The 17,660-nt window shown below is 39.4% G+C and overlaps 1 protein-coding gene across 1 annotated transcript in view; it reads left to right on the top strand.

Moving 5' to 3' along the window:
- sec23ip (SEC23 interacting protein) overlaps positions 1-17,660 on the top strand; it is a 70,879-nt gene that overhangs the window by 51,156 nt on the left and 2,063 nt on the right. Inside the window, exons 14-17 of the mRNA XM_034925923.2 lie at positions 920-1,075; positions 14,098-14,200; positions 14,713-14,901; positions 17,422-17,584. Of these exons, the coding sequence (XP_034781814.2) occupies positions 920-1,075; positions 14,098-14,200; positions 14,713-14,901; positions 17,422-17,584 (611 nt within the window). The remainder of the gene's footprint in view (positions 1-919; positions 1,076-14,097; positions 14,201-14,712; positions 14,902-17,421; positions 17,585-17,660) is intronic.

Here is a 17,660-nt window from a genome sequence, read left to right as displayed (position 1 = left end):
TTGGAATCGTATATCTTTGCAAAATCAGATTGTATTATTAGATTACAGTTCAGTTGTACAAACGTCTCCTTCAGTATAGTTCTGAAATGTGCATAGAGCTTATTTCCCCTGTGACATAAAGTTTAAACAAGTTAAATTAAAGAAAGGTCAGCTGTAGCACACATTCCTCATACAATCCAATAATGCAATGCTATTGTGAATCACAGGAGCCTGATGTTTGAGGTTCCATTTTCCCTGCATTATATAAAATGGAAAGCTGTCTGTTTATAATCTATTATTGTCGATGTTGCAATTTTTTCAAACATGTTTTATTCTTTTAATAGCTATCTTTTTAAACACAGTAATACAAGTTTTAGTACTGAGTGGAGGCAGTACACTTTTAGTTATGGGCTTAATGTTTGGTACACAACTGTATTTCTTAGTTAAGTTCCATTACTGGTGTTGTCCAGTAAAAATGAGCCTTTTCATTGCTGCATTGTTTTAACCTCTGTTCATATCCGGATACAGACCACATGCTTTTCTGTAGGGTCTTTGTAGTTGATGCTCAGCTGTATTCTGTGATTCTCTCAATATAGTTCCATTACAGATTGTGTCCAGAGGAAATTAACCTTTTTCACTGCCACATTGTTTTAACTTCCGAATAGATTTGTTTTTCACATTTACAAACCATTCAATCTGATATGACATTCTCCATAGATAATGCTACATTGGAATCCATTTATAATTTAAAATCTATTCCAGTTCTAGACTGAAGCGTGGCTCTGTCATTGAATTTTACAAGGTGACCAAACAAAGGGGTTTGAAAAGATCTTAGACCGCAAACTTTTGTATTATGTTCATCAAAACAGAAGCTGGCTGTATTTCAGGCATTGAGGTGGGTGGCATTAATATTTCATGTTCTTGCCCCCTGTGCTTGCAGGTCTCTGTCATTTACCATTCCCTGGACTTTGAACCGGTGAACTTCTTTGCCCTGGGTTCTCCCATTGGTATGTTCCTGACTGTGCGTGGCCTGGAGAGAATGGAAGAAAACTACCGGCTTCCTACCTGCAAGGGCTTCTTCAATATCTATCACCCGGTGAGTGGAATCAATGCATATCTTCATACTGCTTCAATATCTATCACCCGGTGAGTGGAATCAATGCATATCTTCATACTGCTTCAATATCTATCACCCGGTGAGTGGAATCAATGCATATCTTCATACTGCTTCAATATCTATCACCCGGTGAGTGGAATCAATGCATATCTTCATACTGCTTCAATATCTTATCACCCGGTGAGTGGAATCAATGCATATCTTCATACTGCTTCAATATCTATCACCCGGTGAGTGGAATCAATGCATATCTTCATACTGCTTCAATATCTATCACCCAGTGAGTGGAATCAATGCATATCTTCATACTGCTTCAATATCTATCACCCGGTGAGTGGAATCAATGCATATCTTCATACTGCTTCAATATCTATCACCCGGTGAGTGGAATCAATGCATATCTTCATACTGCTTCAATATCTATCACCCAGTGAGTGGAATCAATGCATATCTTCATACTGCTTCAATATCTATCACCCGGTGAGTGGAATCAATGCCTATCTTCAAATGCATCACAACACAGTCCAACACATTTCACTTTCAAACCCAGTACCTCTCTCACACCTCTCCTCACTCTCGGGTGATTTGCAGACACACACGTGGCGCGCTTCCATGTTGGTGGATAGACAGACAGCTGTTGTATTTTCAGCAGTTTTAATCTGTTATCACTTAAAACGGGCAAGTGGCAATACTGCAGCAATGATCTTAATGTTCATATTGAAGTGGCTACAATATTTTTCTCATTAAAACTTGTTGTTCTTTGTTGAAATTAATGTTCAGCTTTCATATTTTGTTGTATACTCATTTAATCAAACCAAGTAGTGCAAGAAGACGTTTTTCAAATCAAGTAAGCTTATTTGTGAATAAAAACAGTCCTTGTTGTGTTGCCAGTGTCATTAAAGACACTCCGTTAAAATTGTAGAGTATAAAAGTACAGACTTGGCAGCGGACTGTCTCTCTTTAGCGCAGACGCAGGAACTGTGTTGAGAATTTTAAGAAAACGCATTTGAGAGCAAAACAATGTATGCGATTTTTAACTTTTCATAACTGAAGAGGTTCCGGGGCTGTGCCCTGGCACAAATTAAGCACTGGGTGTGGGTGATTGATTAACTGAAACGCAGGAATCAGAAAGTTTCTTTGAAACGCTGCTTCGGTACACTGATTTATTTTGGGCACCAGAGGGCGCTCTTGTGCCGTGGCTGCAATACTGACAACGGTAATTATTTTACAGTTCCAGTGTGTTTTACCAAAAGTGATATAAATGAACACAGTTCTTATAGCACGCATAAGTGCTGGAAAAATAAAATACAAAACAACACCTGTTAATATAACTACAAAATAAAAGTGCGGAAATAAACCGTGGCTCGTTGCACCCACTCCCGCTAGAAGCCCTGAATAATGGTCACTGTTCTGTATCTTATCTAACTCACTGTAGGATGGCTCAGTTCCCTCTGATTTCTTACTACCTTACGACCTTGCCTGCTCTGTCAGTACCGTGCAGAATCCAGGTAAAACGATTCCTTATTCCTTCCTGCACGAAGACACTTTTCTTCAATTCACAATTGATCCCTTGTGTTTCATCTTGTTTTACTATGCCACAGCTAACCTAGCTCCGCCACACACAGTCAGGTTTCAGCACACCTCCGGGCACGCTCCTGTCAATACACTTCCTGGATGAGCCGCCAAGGATACAGAACGGTGACTTTTTATTTGGGCATCAATCCCCCCCCAGCCAATCACAGAGCGCCAGCTGATTCACCTCTAGCTAGCCTCTGCATCGTCTCTTCATTAACAACATAAAATGCCATATTAAAAAATCCAGTTCAACGGAGTATAGATTGATCAAATCAACCCTTTGTAACAACCAGACTTTTAAGACACAAGCCAAGACTAACTGTTTTCAAAAACAGATAATTAAAGACTGATTGACAGCAAATAATGGGACCAAAAGTTCGTGGGTAAGAGTGTCATAATCTTCAGTAACCTTTTTATAGTGGCAAAAAACTGTAGAACAGTACAATGTCGATACAAAGGAAGCAAAATATACCTTAAACATTGCTCTAAGAAACCTCATAGCACAATAGAATGCATAGTGTATACACTGATATAAATATTTTGGCAGTGAAACAACAAGTAATACAGTAAACAGTCAAAATGACCCTGTTAACCCTGGGTATTACTGGTAAAACCGATTCGCAAAAACAGCTTGAAACACAATGAAGTAGTATTAACAAAAATTAACCAGTCCATGTAAATCAATGCGGTCATAAAGTTCCTTATTGCAGAAAGACAAACCAAACAAAGCCAATCCAAAAAACAAAGTCAAACGTGCTTCAAAACAAAACAAACTTGCAAAAAAACATATTCCAGAGAAAAATAAAGTATCAAAATAAACACTCATAGTACTATGAAGAAAAAAAACAATTGTAATCCAGCATTGTCCAGCGCAAAAAAGAAAAGTTTAACAGACCGTCTCACCCCTTCCTGCCGTGTGTCCAAGGACCGGCTGCGCGTTGTTCCTGGGACGTAAATCGATCTGTTTTCTTCAGTTTCAAATAATCCATATAAAACGAACGGTATTTCAAAGCTGTATTCGCGACAATTAGCTCAGTGACACTCCATAAAAAATGTTACATCGTCTCTAGATAAGCTTAAATAATTTAAAAAGCAAAAAAGAAACCGCAACAAAACTGCAAACGACACTCAGCTCTCCTTTCAGGCCATCCTCTCATTTCCCACAATACGCTCTTTTATCAATGAAACCAGGTGGCTTGAATTAAAACAATTACCGTAGCTGGCAGAATATAAGAGCCTTCACATAGAAAAAAGAAATAAAATGAACCCCGATGAATCCCCCCCTAGCCTGGACAACTAAGCCAAACGGGAGATAGGCTAATAAACAAGGCAGAAATGAACAATTTATTCTAACCTGGCCAGGTATAATCCATTCTAATTAAAGAACAGATGATGATGTATTTTTAACATCATTTATGTGGCGGTCGCCACATAGTCCCCCCCCCCCCCCACCGGGGGTACAGAGGGATCTGCCCCGAAATATGGTTTTAAATTAACCACATTCACCACATCAACCTTCTGAGTTGGGTTCATCCACTGTATTTCATAGTTTACTGGGCCCAATTTTTTTATTATCTTAACTGGGCCCAACCATCTAGGTGCCAGTTTAGCTGAAAATTTACTTGCTGCTTCTGACTGCGGGTGTGCTCTAACCCAGACATAATCATTGTCCTGATAACTTGTCTGCTTCCTATTAACATTGTAGTATTTAGCCTGCTTGGCCTGAGCTCCCTGCACATGCTTTCTCACCTCTTCTGCTAATTGATGCTGGCGCTCCAAAACAGAATACTGTTTTGAACCAGGCAAAGGCGGCACAGAAATGAGACGGTCAAGAGGCCCTTTAAGACAACGCCCGACCGCAAGCTCAGCTGGAGAGTAACCCGTGGTTTCCTGTTTGGCGGAGTTAATAGCAAAACGGAATTCTGACAGGAACTCATCCCAACATTGATGGTTTTCCCCTACATAGGAGGCGATCATACTCTTGATTGTGCGATTAGCCCGTTCCGTAAGGTTGGTTTGAGGATGGTAAGCTGTGGTCAACTTTTTAATAACCCTCCAGGTCCTACAGACATCAACTAGAAGCTGACTTGTGAATTGAGGTCCCCGATCAGAAACCAAAAAACGAGGTGTTCCCCATCTCGTAAAAATTTCATTAATAAGAATGCGAGCAATTTTCATGGTTTTACTGTCCTTCAAAGCAAACATTTCCACCCACTTCGAATAATAGTCAATGACTACTAGAAGAAACGTATTGCCTTTTTTGCTTCTTGGGAATGGACCCATCAAATCAACGCCCATCATTTCTGCAGGCTCCGAAACATGGGTAGATTGAAGCAACCCAGCCGGCTTCACATTGGACGGCTTATATTCCTGACAAATCACGCATTGTTTTAAATGCTTCCAGGTGTCGCTGCGCACAGACGGCCACCACGCCACTTTCAGAATGCGGAGTAAAGTTTTCATCCGTCCTAGATGTCCTCCGAGTGGATTATCATGGTAATACTGCAGAAATGCTGGCCTCATCGAAGTTGGTACCACCAGCTGGTATCGCACTCCACCATCACCCATGGGTGCTTTCCTATATACTAGTCCTTGAGTCTCCACAAAGGAAATGCGTTCTTGTTTCCCACCTTGTCGTGACTGTCCTTCCTTTAGCAACGTGTTGATAGAAATATCACGTGCCTGAGCCTCTGCAATTTCATCCAGAGTGGCAGGTATATCAGAAGAACATTGTTCTCTGTCCATACAGACAGACACGATAGCTTTATCTGAACATGGACCTCGTGATAAAGCATCAGGTACCACATTGAGCGTTCCTTTCCTATAAAGAACAGTAAAATTAAATTGCTGCAATCTCAATGTCCATCTGGTCAACCGGGAAGAAGCTTTAGGTGCATTAAAAGCCCATGATAAAGCAGCATGATCAGTGACTACTTCAAAATGAGGACCTTCCAAGTAATGCTTCCATTTTTCTACAGCCCAGACCACCGCTAGACATTCCTTCTCGGAAGTAGAGTAGTTTTTTTCAGCCCCGTTAAGAAGGCGTGATGCATAAGCGATTACTTTCTCGTTCCTTTGCACCTGTGTTAAAACAGCACCTAGCCCCACCTCACTGGCGTCAGTATAAATCCGAAAAGGTAACGTGAAGTCTGGGTGAGCCAACACGTCAGATGACTGAAGAGCTTTCTTGAGGTCTTCAAAACTAGCTTCACAGGCCGGTGTCCACTCCCACAGCACTCCTTTCCTTTTTAGGTTATTCAGTGGGGCAGCTCTATCAGCAAATTGTGGAATGAATTTGTGATACCACCCGGCGAGTCCTAAAAATCGCTGAACTTCTTTGATGTTAGTTGGTGCTGGATACTCTTGAATGGCACTGACCTTGTCAGCATCTACCCGTATTCCCGCTTCAGAGACAATATGTCCTAGGAACTTCAACGACTTCTTGAAGAACTGACATTTCTCCATGTTAAGGGTAAGATGGGCTTGAAGTAATTTTTTAAAAACACATTGGAGGTCTTTTACATGTTCTTGATTATTTGGTGAATAAATGATAATGTCGTCAATGTATACAAAACAGCAATTGCCCTTCAGTTCTCCTAAAACACGCTCCATTAACCTCTGGAAAGTAGCAGCTGCGTTATTAAGTCCAAATGGCATAACCTTGAATTGATAAAGTCCAAATGGTGTAATGAATGCGGTTTTCTGTTTGCTACTTTCAGCCATAGCAACTTGCCAATAACCAGAGCGCAAGTCCAGTGTGCTAAAGACTCCAGCACCACTCAGAGACTCTAAAATGTCATGCACTTGGGGCATGGGATAGGCATCAAACACCGTTTTTGCATTTAAACGCCGGTAATCCACACAAAACCTGTAAGTGCCATCTTTTTTTGGCACAAGGACCACAGGAGCTGCCCATGCTGAAGATGATGGTTCTATGAGGTTTTTCTCCTTCATTTTCTTCAAGTGCTGTTCAATCAACTCTTTCTTGAGTGGCGATACCCGATAAGCTTTACTACGTATGGCAACTTCATCAGTAGTAATAATAGAATGTTTAGTCACCGTAGTCATTCCCAGACTGGACGTACACACGGACGGCCACTGTTCTATCAGTTCCTGTACCGGCTCCTGGCACAAGAATTCTTCCCTCACAGTCAGCAACGTAGTTGGAAGTGTAACCCCTCTGTCCAATAATGGCCGTGAAACTGCAAAGTAGATGCACTGCTTAGGTAGTATAGAGCTTCGTTGTGCATCCCAGACTGCCTCCCACTCGGGCTTCGCAAGGAATGGACAATACTTATAGCCGTCTCGCTGCCAAACTCCATATGATTTTCTGTACATGTCAATTTTTGTATTAGTTCTTTGAAGGAAATCAAGCCCCAAAACCAAAGGAAAAATTAGATGTTGGTCCTTCATGACATAAGTATCAATTTTCCATTTGACGCCATGGAAATTATACAACAGAAGGATCTTCCCCACAGCCCCGTAAGTACGCCCATCTGCCAGGACGAAAGCCTGCTCCTCACATGGTATGAGCGACTCTCCAGGTTTCCGAATCTGTTGCCAGAGTTGATTCTTCATCAAGGTGTAAGTGCAGCCTGTATCCAACAAAGCTGGACTTTGCATGTTTCCCATGCTGATCTGAACGACCAAAAGCTTTAGAATATTCGTATCATCTTCGGGAATCTTCAAGCTTTGCACCACTCCTACTTCAGTTTGCTTTTTCATAAAACTTTTAGCTCCCCTCTTGTCTGAACGTTCAGTTGACTGGTTGTTAACTTTAGCCCAATATTCCTTTTGAAACGACCAATCTCTCTCTACCATTGTTCCAACTTTTACGAGCTCAGCAACAGAAGTGACAGTACCACGCAGTGAGCTGGCCAGCTTTGGATTGCAATTATTTAATATCCTGCGTATTACTTCTGTTTCTTCCATATCCGCCTTCCACTTTATACAGAGAGCGCGATAATCGTAGGCAAAGTCTTGTATGCTTTCCCCTGGCGCTTGCACTCTGTCACGGAGCTTGTCTTCAATCATGGTTTGAAAATCGGCAGGTAGAAATGCTCTCAGGAACATAGTTTTAAACTGACCCCAATTCTTTATGGTCTGACGTTCGGCCAACCACCAACTCTTGGCTGGACCCTTAAGAACCGAAGAGAGGGTAGCAATTATTTCAAGATCTGACAAAGGACGCAGAGCTAAAAACTCTTCACACCTTTCAATGTATCCAATCGCATCTTTCTCTTCAGCCTTCTCACCGAACTCTGGGAAATTAATTCGAATAGGGAGCTTACCAGCCATCATACTGGTGTTCTCTCTTTGTACTATCGATGACGTAGATTGACGTTCCTCCTCTCTGGCATGTGAAGCCACCGGCTGGGTTCAAGGAAATGCTAACGATGATCCAAATGACACGCAGGGTGTACTAGCCTGTCTCTTTAATTGCTTCATTTCCTCCTGCCATATTTCTTCTCTACGACGCAAACATTTCACCACAGACCTCTCCAGCTTAGCAAGGGCAGATTTTACATAATTCTCTACATTCTCAAATCTCTGATCTATATAGCCTCTTAATGACTCTTCTCTATTAATCTGACTTTCCTGGGACTCCTTAAAATGTTTGCTTAAATCATCAAGCTTCTCCCGCACTTGGTCTACATCAACTGATAAATTAAGGGCCTGATCTAACACCCCTTCATTTTCCAATTGGGACAGGTTATCTTCCAACTCTCCTTCTGCTCGTTCTAAATTATCTAAATAAAGCTCATCTAGGGAATCAATCAGTTCCGACACTGGTTCACGTCTGGTTACAAACGGAGCCGCAGCAAAATCAAAATGCTCAAGAGTTAATGTTTCACTTCCTAATACAGACATTTTACTTTTTTTTTTTTTTTTTTTTAAATCCCAATTAAAAAAGTCTGTAAACAATAACACACCACTCTAAATGTAACCCAGGTCCCCGTACGGGCCACCAATTCTGTAACAACCAGACTTTTAAGACACAAGCCAAGACTAACTGTTTTCAAAAACAGATAATTAAAGACTGATTGACAGCAAATAATGGGACCAAAAGTTCGTGGGTAAGAGTGTCATAATCTTCAGTAACCTTTTTATAGTGGCAAAAAACTGTAGAACAGTACAATGTCGATACAAAGGAAGCAAAATATACCTTAAACATTGCTCTAAGAAACCTCATAGCACAATAGAATGCATAGTGTATACACTGATATAAATATTTTGGCAGTGAAACAACAAGTAATACAGTAAACAGTCAAAATGACCCTGTTAACCCTGGGTATTACTGGTAAAAACGATTCGCAAAAACAGCTTGAAACACAATGAAGTAGTATTAACAAAAATTAACCAGTCCATGTAAATCAATGCGGTCATAAAGTTCCTTATTGCAGAAAGACAAACCAAACAAAGCCAATCCAAAAAACAAAGTCAAACGTGCTTCAAAACAAAACAAACTTGCAAAAAAACATATTCCAGAGAAAAATAAAGTATCAAAATAAACACTCATAGTACTATGAAGAAAAAAAACAATTGTAATCCAGCATTGTCCAGCGCAAAAAAGAAAAGTTTAACAGACCGTCTCACCCCTTCCTGCCGTGTGTCCAAGGACCGGCTGCGCGTTGTTCCTGGGACGTAAATCGATCTGTTTTCTTCAGTTTCAAATAATCCATATAAAACGAACGGTATTTCAAAGCTGTATTCGCGACAATTAGCTCAGTGACACTCCATAAAAAATGTTACATCGTCTCTAGATAAGCTTAAATAATTTAAAAAGCAAAAAAGAAACCGCAACAAAACTGCAAACGACACTCAGCTCTCCTTTCAGGCCATCCTCTCATTTCCCACAATACGCTCTTTTATCAATGAAACCAGGTGGCTTGAATTAAAACAATTACCGTAGCTGGCAGAATATAAGAGCCTTCACATAGAAAAAAGAAATAAAATGAACCCCGATGAATCCCCCCCTAGCCTGGACAACTAAGCCAAACGGGAGATAGGCTAATAAACAAGGCAGAAATGAACAATTTATTCTAACCTGGCCAGGTATAATCCATTCTAATTAAAGAACAGATGATGATGTATTTTTAACATCATTTATGTGGCGGTCGCCACACCTTTAGTGAGCTTAATAATAATTCTACATAAGGGGGGAATACCAGCAGAATTAAGGACATTTTAATAGCAATTATAAAATATCCTTAACTCATTGGCATAGCAATATTCGATTCAGGGATATAAAAATATTTAAAATCACAAACACTACTGTATAATTTACTCAATCCCTTCCTCTGCTATAGGTAATAAGACCCTACAGGAACTTTACACTGTAACATGCTGGGTTTACCTGGGGGCTCTATTACCCATTACACAGGAAGTTCCTGGGGCCATTGCTCAGTTATTAAGCTTTGTTGATTTTTGTATGACCTGAGACAGCTGTTTTGAAGTGTGTTTTAAATTTATTTTGCACTTCGCATTACTGTTGTGGATTTCCCTTGCCGTATCTGATCTACCAAGTACAACACTCATTTATATTGATGCATCTAAGTATTACTCAAATTCATTTTTTTAAAGGAGAAAATTCAAAGTCAGTGCTTAACAGAGATATAATTGTGTTTTTCTCTTTTTAAATTAATTAATCAAAGACTGGAGAAAACTCTTTGAAAATATACCCCAGTATTTCTACTCGGATCATTGCAAATGTCACAAAAATAAGATAAGGGGAGTATCAGGATGTGAGTGGTGTGGGTGGTGACATCAGAAGCAGGAAGGATAACACACAAGGTAGGAATGCGAGGCAAAAACAGTGTGGCTGCGCAGCGCATTGATTAAGTAAATACCAAAGTAACAAAATAAAGACTTTCAGAATAAATACAAATAAACAGGCACAAGGGCCAAAACAAAGCAAACACAAACACACAAGTACCTTTTTCCCACAGACACCGGTTTCACAGACACAGCATTTGTGCTCTCTCCTATGCTCTCCAAATCACTCTCCCCTGCACCAAAGCTACCGGTTCTTATAGTGGTGACCGAGGGACTAACCAGCTATTAATTATGTAGTCAACCCCTCTGTCACATTCTGCACGGGTTTACTAAAGATGCGTGACTATCAGCTAATTCAATAATCAGTCGCTGATAGTCACGTATTTTCACGAGGAATTTAAAATAAAACAATACAAATAGCAGACGGCATTTTCGCCCGTCCTATATTTAAATAAAAAGGGTATTTCGCTGTCATATTCTAAATACCTATATTATAATAATAATAATAATAATAATAATAATAATAATAATAATAATAATAATTAATAATAATAATTAATAATACATATTATGCACGGGCGGGGAGTACCCCGTCGCAGTGAGGTAAAAAAAACAAACAAAAACTCTGCAGGAATCCTTAAATGTTAACAGCCCAATTTAACTGCCATTTTGTGCTTTTCTTTTTTGTCTTGCTTTGCAGTTGGGCAACTTCTTAATTTGATACGATACCAAATCGCTTACCTTTTTCAATTAGCAGTTTTTTTTTTCTTTTAATTTATTGTGCATTTTCAGGGGTTAGAACGTCCATGTCATCAAAATTTAAATCCATGTTTACGGTCTGCATGTTGTATTTATTATTTTTATGTGGAACTTGATGCTTGGTATGTAAGTGATCTGTTTTTGTAGAACGTTTTGTGGTTTGAACATTTAGAATGCTTTGCCGTTGGCAGTCTTGAGAGCGAGATCTACAGTGTTATACAGTATGTAGTTGTTGCTAATATGTTCATGGGGATGTGATTTATAATGTATATAGGTGAGCAGTGAGCGCTTTGTTAAGTGGTTTCAGTGAGTTGGGCTTGGAGTCTTACAGCAGCTGGAATTTGTTCACTACAGAAAGTGAAATAAAATCTTCAGTCTTCTTTGAAAAAGTACATTTCAAATCTATGGGCATTTGCCGCATATTCTTAAAATACACCTTTTATCTTGTTTGTGTTTTAAGTGTATATTTGTTGTTTGTTTACTTTTTGATAGATGGCATTCATTTCCCTCCATCAGGGTTGATAAATACACAACTAATTTGTGTTTTATTTTAGCCTTCTCTTTTCTCGTACTCCAAATAACGTAAAAACACTAAAGAGAGAGTCCAGAGAGGCGGGTGGTAGGTTGAAAAAAAAATGTATGGTTAAATCGTAATTTCTTCTCGCTAGTTCTGTACAGTCAATCAATAATTAAAGCAGGTTATTATTATTTTTTTGTTTTATTGATTAGGAATGTAAGGGTTCCTTTGGGATTATTACTTAATAATTGTAACATTATTATTTAAAAGTAGGGCTGCTTAATCAACTAAAGAGTTGATCGCAGATTCTTTATTTATTTATTTTTTTACAATTTAATCATGCAGAATTATATTTTTGTATATAAAATAAAATCAACTAATAGAACTGTATTTTCTCAGCGGCAGTCTAAGGTGAGCGGAGGCGTGACATAAACAGTTGACGGTTTAACTAATGAGAGAGTCAAAGATCTGCCCTGGTTCTACAGCTGTCCAATCATTAGTGAGCAGAGGCAGGACATAAATATGCTTGGTAGGGTATGTAAGCATAGCTGAATTTCACGCGTTATTGCTTATTATAGAGACAGTTATTGAGAATTACATTGAGAACTTCAAAGTAATATTTTGAATTGCTTTTTAAAAATTAAAAAAAAAAGTCATAAGACAACAGAGACATTGTAGTTGATTTGGTTACGAATCAATTTTCAAGAACTTTCTCAGAAAAAATGGAGGTATACACCAGAAATACCTGAACTGATGAAGGCACCAATTCTTCAAATAGAGGTAAGTATGTGGAATTACTTTCTCTGATTTCTGACTACGACAGCATGTTAAGCAATCACTTGTCAATAGCCACAGTATTCTCGGGTACCTGTAACAAGATTCCGAATGGCTTAATCTCTTCAGTGCCTCAGGTTATGCTAGATGCAGAAGTACAGAAAGCCAAGTACATAGCTATAATAGATTAAACAACCGATGCTGGAAACACAGCTCAGCCGTCTTGTGTTTTCAGGTATGTGACTGACAATGGCCCAAAAGAACGGTTGTTCTGTGAAAATGTGTTACATTTACAAAAAAAAAAAATGCTTTGTGTGTGTGTGTAATTAGATTCTATTGATTTTTTAGTATTACTATGCAGGAGAGCTGCTATAATATCGTTACCTTTATTAAAAATGTGCACGGATTAATCAACAGATTTAGTCAACTAATGCCTATAAATGAACCGATGAAATTTGTCATCGATTGACAGCCCAATTTAAAAGTGTTATTTTCCTCTCTTTCCTTTATGAAAGTGTTAGTAGTGTTGCACGGAGCGAGTTAAATATAATAAACAATAGGTATTTTATTTTTGGCTGACTTGTTTGAAAGTAGTAATAATAAAAAAAATAATAAAAGGACAAATACAAATTGCAGTTTTGCAAGGCAACGTCTTGCTCTTTTGATTTATAAGCAATTGTTTTGTTAATCTACAGTAATTTGCTGCATATTCTTTTTTGTTTATGGATGGAGAGTAGTACTGTATTTTCAGATGTAATGTAATGACATTTTCAAGTTCTGTTCATACTTTTTTTGTTTTATGTATTAGGTGACTAGATTAAAGTTTGTGGTGGTTACTTGGCCATCGAGCTGGTGCGGTATTTCTGCTACCCTGAATGGCTTCCTCTTGTGGTCACAGCGAATACTGCAACTATTTTCAAGCATGCTGTAGTTGGAAATTATTTTTTTTTAGCTATGTTGTTTTTAAGAAAAAAAAGAATATGAAATAGTAGATAGAAACCGCTGCTCAGTACAACGATTGCTAGGGAAGTGCCTCGTTTTGATATATGTCTTCCTACCAAAGACATGACACTGAGATTTCCCAATAGCAGCATGTTGATATTATTAAATAGAACTCAAGGCAAGCCGTGTTGTGACGCTGTTCATACCGAGTCAAATTGTCAGGCATTCCTCCAGGATTTTTTATTTGAATTTAAAAATGAAATTTTCTTGGTGTGGGACTGTTAACAGAATCAAGAAGATTGCTTGCCAAACGATATACAATTTCCTGCTTTTGATACGCCAGCTTTATCTACAGCAGCAGTCATCCTGGCTTATCATCGGGAAACCATTACCCATTCAAACGCTGTGTCTGCATCTTTCATACCAAGCAGACTTAATTATCCTCCTGTCAGACAGCCTTTTCCTCCCATTACTGGATATAAATAGGATGCAAATTAAACATGGCCCAGTCTGCTTCTCAAAGGCATGGTATTGCTAATCAGTCATAATCTACCTTTCCCTGGTATCGCTGGGTGCTTTGCAAAAATGAATTAATAAATGTGCAGCCCGGTGCAGAGATGTGAGCATGAATTTTTGTTATTGTCTTGCTTCGTTGCAGCTGGACCCAGTGGCATACAGGATAGAGCCTTTGATTGTACCAGACCTGGATTTAAAACCTGTCCTCATTCCACATCACAAGGGCAGGAAAAGGCTTCATCTGGGTAAAGTACAGAACTCTTTCTAATGCATCTTGGGAAGTTTATGGAAGGACGGAAAGGCTAGAGGTGTGGATGCGACATATTTATTAAAGTCTCTGGGTGTAATGTGGTACCTTTTCAATTTGGGGATTTTAAAAGGTTTAGACAGCAGTTTGAGTGTGGGGGGGGGGGGGGAGGTGGAATATGTGCCACCCATAGACATTTATTTTATTCAATACTGGATTGAGGTTAGTGTGTATTTTTACTGAGCTGTGATCCTTCAGCTTTTCCATACCTGCACACCACGCTGACACCTAGGGATGCACAGTCAATGCATATGCTGTAAGCTGTGTTGGTACCAACAAACTAATTCCACTTGTAACTTGGGCTGGATTTGAACCTCCAGAGATGAAAGCCATGAGAGGCTAGTAAATTAACTTGTTGCTCCACCTCGCCCTCCAGCAGATGCACCTGTATTGCTGTACTGGATTCAGCAGTCCCAGTTGTCCTGAGAAGCTTGTGTGCTTGTTTTGCAGAGCTGAAGGAAAGCCTGACACGGATGGGCTCTGATTTAAAGCACGGCTTCATCAGCTCCTTGAAGACCGCCTGGCAGACGCTCAATGAGTTTGCACGTGCTCACACCTCCTCAGCACAGTTGCAAGCAGAGCTGGAGAAAGTAGCCAGTCAGATCAAAGAGGAGGAAGAAAAGCAGGTTCGAGATGAAGGTGAGGCAAACACCAACTGACTTGGTGAAGAATTCCTACAAACAGACTCCAAAGTACTGTCCAAACCAGTCTTACTTCTCACAGCAGTAGTATTGTAAATCCAGTTTGTATACAAAGAATCCCACCATTTAATACCACTTCTATAATCCCTTTGAAAACCAACGTAGCATTATTTTTATTGTACAAAATTCTATTTAATAGAACTCTATTACAGTGAAAGTGTTTATCACTGTACATGTACTTCACAGACTTACTTGAAATTACTTTCACTTGCAATAAAGGACAAGGATCTAGGAGATGGGAATTTTATGTACAAGTGACCTTAAAATGGGCAACATTGTGGACATACAGTGCCTTGCAAAAGTATTCAGACCCCTGACCAATTCTCTCATATTACTGAATTACAAATGGTACATTGAAATTTCGTTCTGTTTGATATTTTATTTTAAAACACTGAAACTCAAAATCAGTTATTGTAAGGTGACATTGGTTTTATGTTGGGAAATATTTTTAAGAAAAATAAATAAAAAACTGAAATATCTTGCTTGCATAAGTATTCAACCCCTGTGCTGTGGAAGCTCCCAGTTTACACCGATGAAAGAAATTGCCCTAACGAGGACACAATTACCTTACCATTGGCCTCCACCTGTGAACCATTAAAGTTGCTGTCACATTTTCTGGATAAAAACCCCACTGTTGAAGGATCATTGGTCAGGCTGTGAAACTGAAGGAAAATGAAGACCAAAGAGCATTCTACAGAAGCTAGAGATAAAGTAATACAAATGCATAGATTAGGGAACGGGTACAAAATAATATCCAAGTGCTTGGATATCCCAGTGAGCACAGTTGGATCAATAATCAGGAAGTGGAAGCTGCATCACACCATCCAGGCACTGCCAAGAAAAGGCCGTCCCTCAAAACTCAGCGCTCAAACAAGAAGGAGACTTGTGAGAGAAGCCACAGAGAGGCCAACAATCACTTTGAAGGAGCTACAGAGTTCAGTGGCTGGGAGTGGAGTAATGGTGCACCAGTCAACCATATCAAGAGCTCTGCATAACACTGGCCTGTATGGGAGGGTGGCAAGAAAGAAGCCGTTACTCAAAAAGTACCATCTGAAAGCACGTCTGGAGTTTGCCAGAAAGCATGAGAGTGACCCAGCTGCGATGTGGGAAAAGGTTTTGTGGTCAGATGAGACCAAGATAGAGCTTTTTGGCCAAAACTCAAAGCGCTATGTGTGGCGCAAACCTAACACTGCCCATGCCTCAAGACACACCATCCCTACAGTGAAGTATGGTGGTGGCAGCATCATGCTGTGGGGATGCTTCTCATCAGCAGGGACTGGGCATCTTGTTAAAATTGAAGGAAGAATGGATGGAGCAAAATACAGAGAACCTGCTTCAGTCCGCTAAAAAACTGAAGCTTGGGAGGAAATTCACCTTTCAGCAGGACAATGATCCCAAGCACAAGGCCAAAGCAACATTGGAGTGGCTCAAGAACAAAAAGGTGAAAGTCCTACAGTGGCCCAGTCAAAGTCCTGATCTCAATCCCATTGAGAATCTGTGGCACTATTTGAAAATTGCGGTCCACAAGCGTCGTCCAACCAACCTGAACAACCTGGAGGAAATCTGCCAAGAAAAATGGGCCAAAATCACTCCGACACTGTGTGCAAAGCTGGTACATACTTACCCCAAAAGACTTAAAGCTGTTATTGCAGCGAAAGGTGGCTCTACCAAATATTAATGTGTGGGGGCTGAATACTTATGCAAGCAAGATATTTCAGTTTGTTATTTTTCTTAAAAATATTTCCCAACATAAAACCAATGTCACCTTACAATAATTGATTTTGAGCTTCAGTGTTTTAAAATAAAATATCAAACAGAACGAAATTTCAATGTACCATTTGTAATTCAGTAATATGAGAGAATTGGTCAGGGGTCTGAATACTTTTGCAAGGCACTGTATATGGGATTCTAATGACATGGAAAACATACCCTGTGGCAGTTCCAATAAAGACCAAACAACTTCCACTTTTATGCATGGTATGCCTGTTCTTAAAGTGCTTCTGAAGGTTTTTGAACACTGTTGTATGACAGTTTTGTGAATAAATATAAAAATATATATCGGCAAGTGTATATGATTTTAGTGGTCAAAAAAGTAAATGAACGTGTTTCCAGTTAGGGGTGTAGAGATTAATCTTTTTGTTTTTTTAAATGATATATTGTATGGTAATAGAAGTATGTATAGTTTGTATTTCATTGTAGTTCACCAAGTGGTTCACGAATGAAGAGTAAGTGGATTTTATAGTTGGTATGAACACATACTCACTGTAGCTCTTTTGTTTGTCTGTAGCTCTTTTGTTAGTTCATTCAATTATTTTTTGATCTTGTTATGCATTCAAGTAGCCCATGAGAAATGTCGCATGTATTGTGATGCATATTGTATCACGATATGTATTGTATCTTGGCATTAGTGTATTGAAGCACCCCTATTTTCAATGATGACTGCTTTTGTATGTCTTAGAGCACAAGATGGTGGAGAGCCCAGAATCAGGGAAGGACGAGGACCCTGCTGTGAAGATCGGGATGCTGAACGGAGGGGATCGCATTGACTATGTTCTGCAAGAGAAGCCAATTGAGAGCTTCAATGAATACCTGTTTGCCCTGCAGAGCCATCTGTGCTATTGGTAAGAGTGCATTCTCTTCATGGCTGACAGACGCAATAGAGATACTTGATCAAAATGCCCGCGGATCTAGTTATCG

The sequence above is a fragment of the Acipenser ruthenus genome, chromosome 13 (assembly GCF_902713425.1).
Source record: "Acipenser ruthenus chromosome 13, fAciRut3.2 maternal haplotype, whole genome shotgun sequence".
NCBI classification, from domain to species: Eukaryota; Metazoa; Chordata; class Actinopteri; order Acipenseriformes; family Acipenseridae; genus Acipenser; species Acipenser ruthenus.
Note: the sequence above shows the minus strand (reverse complement) of the source record. Positions and strands in the feature narration are given on the sequence as shown.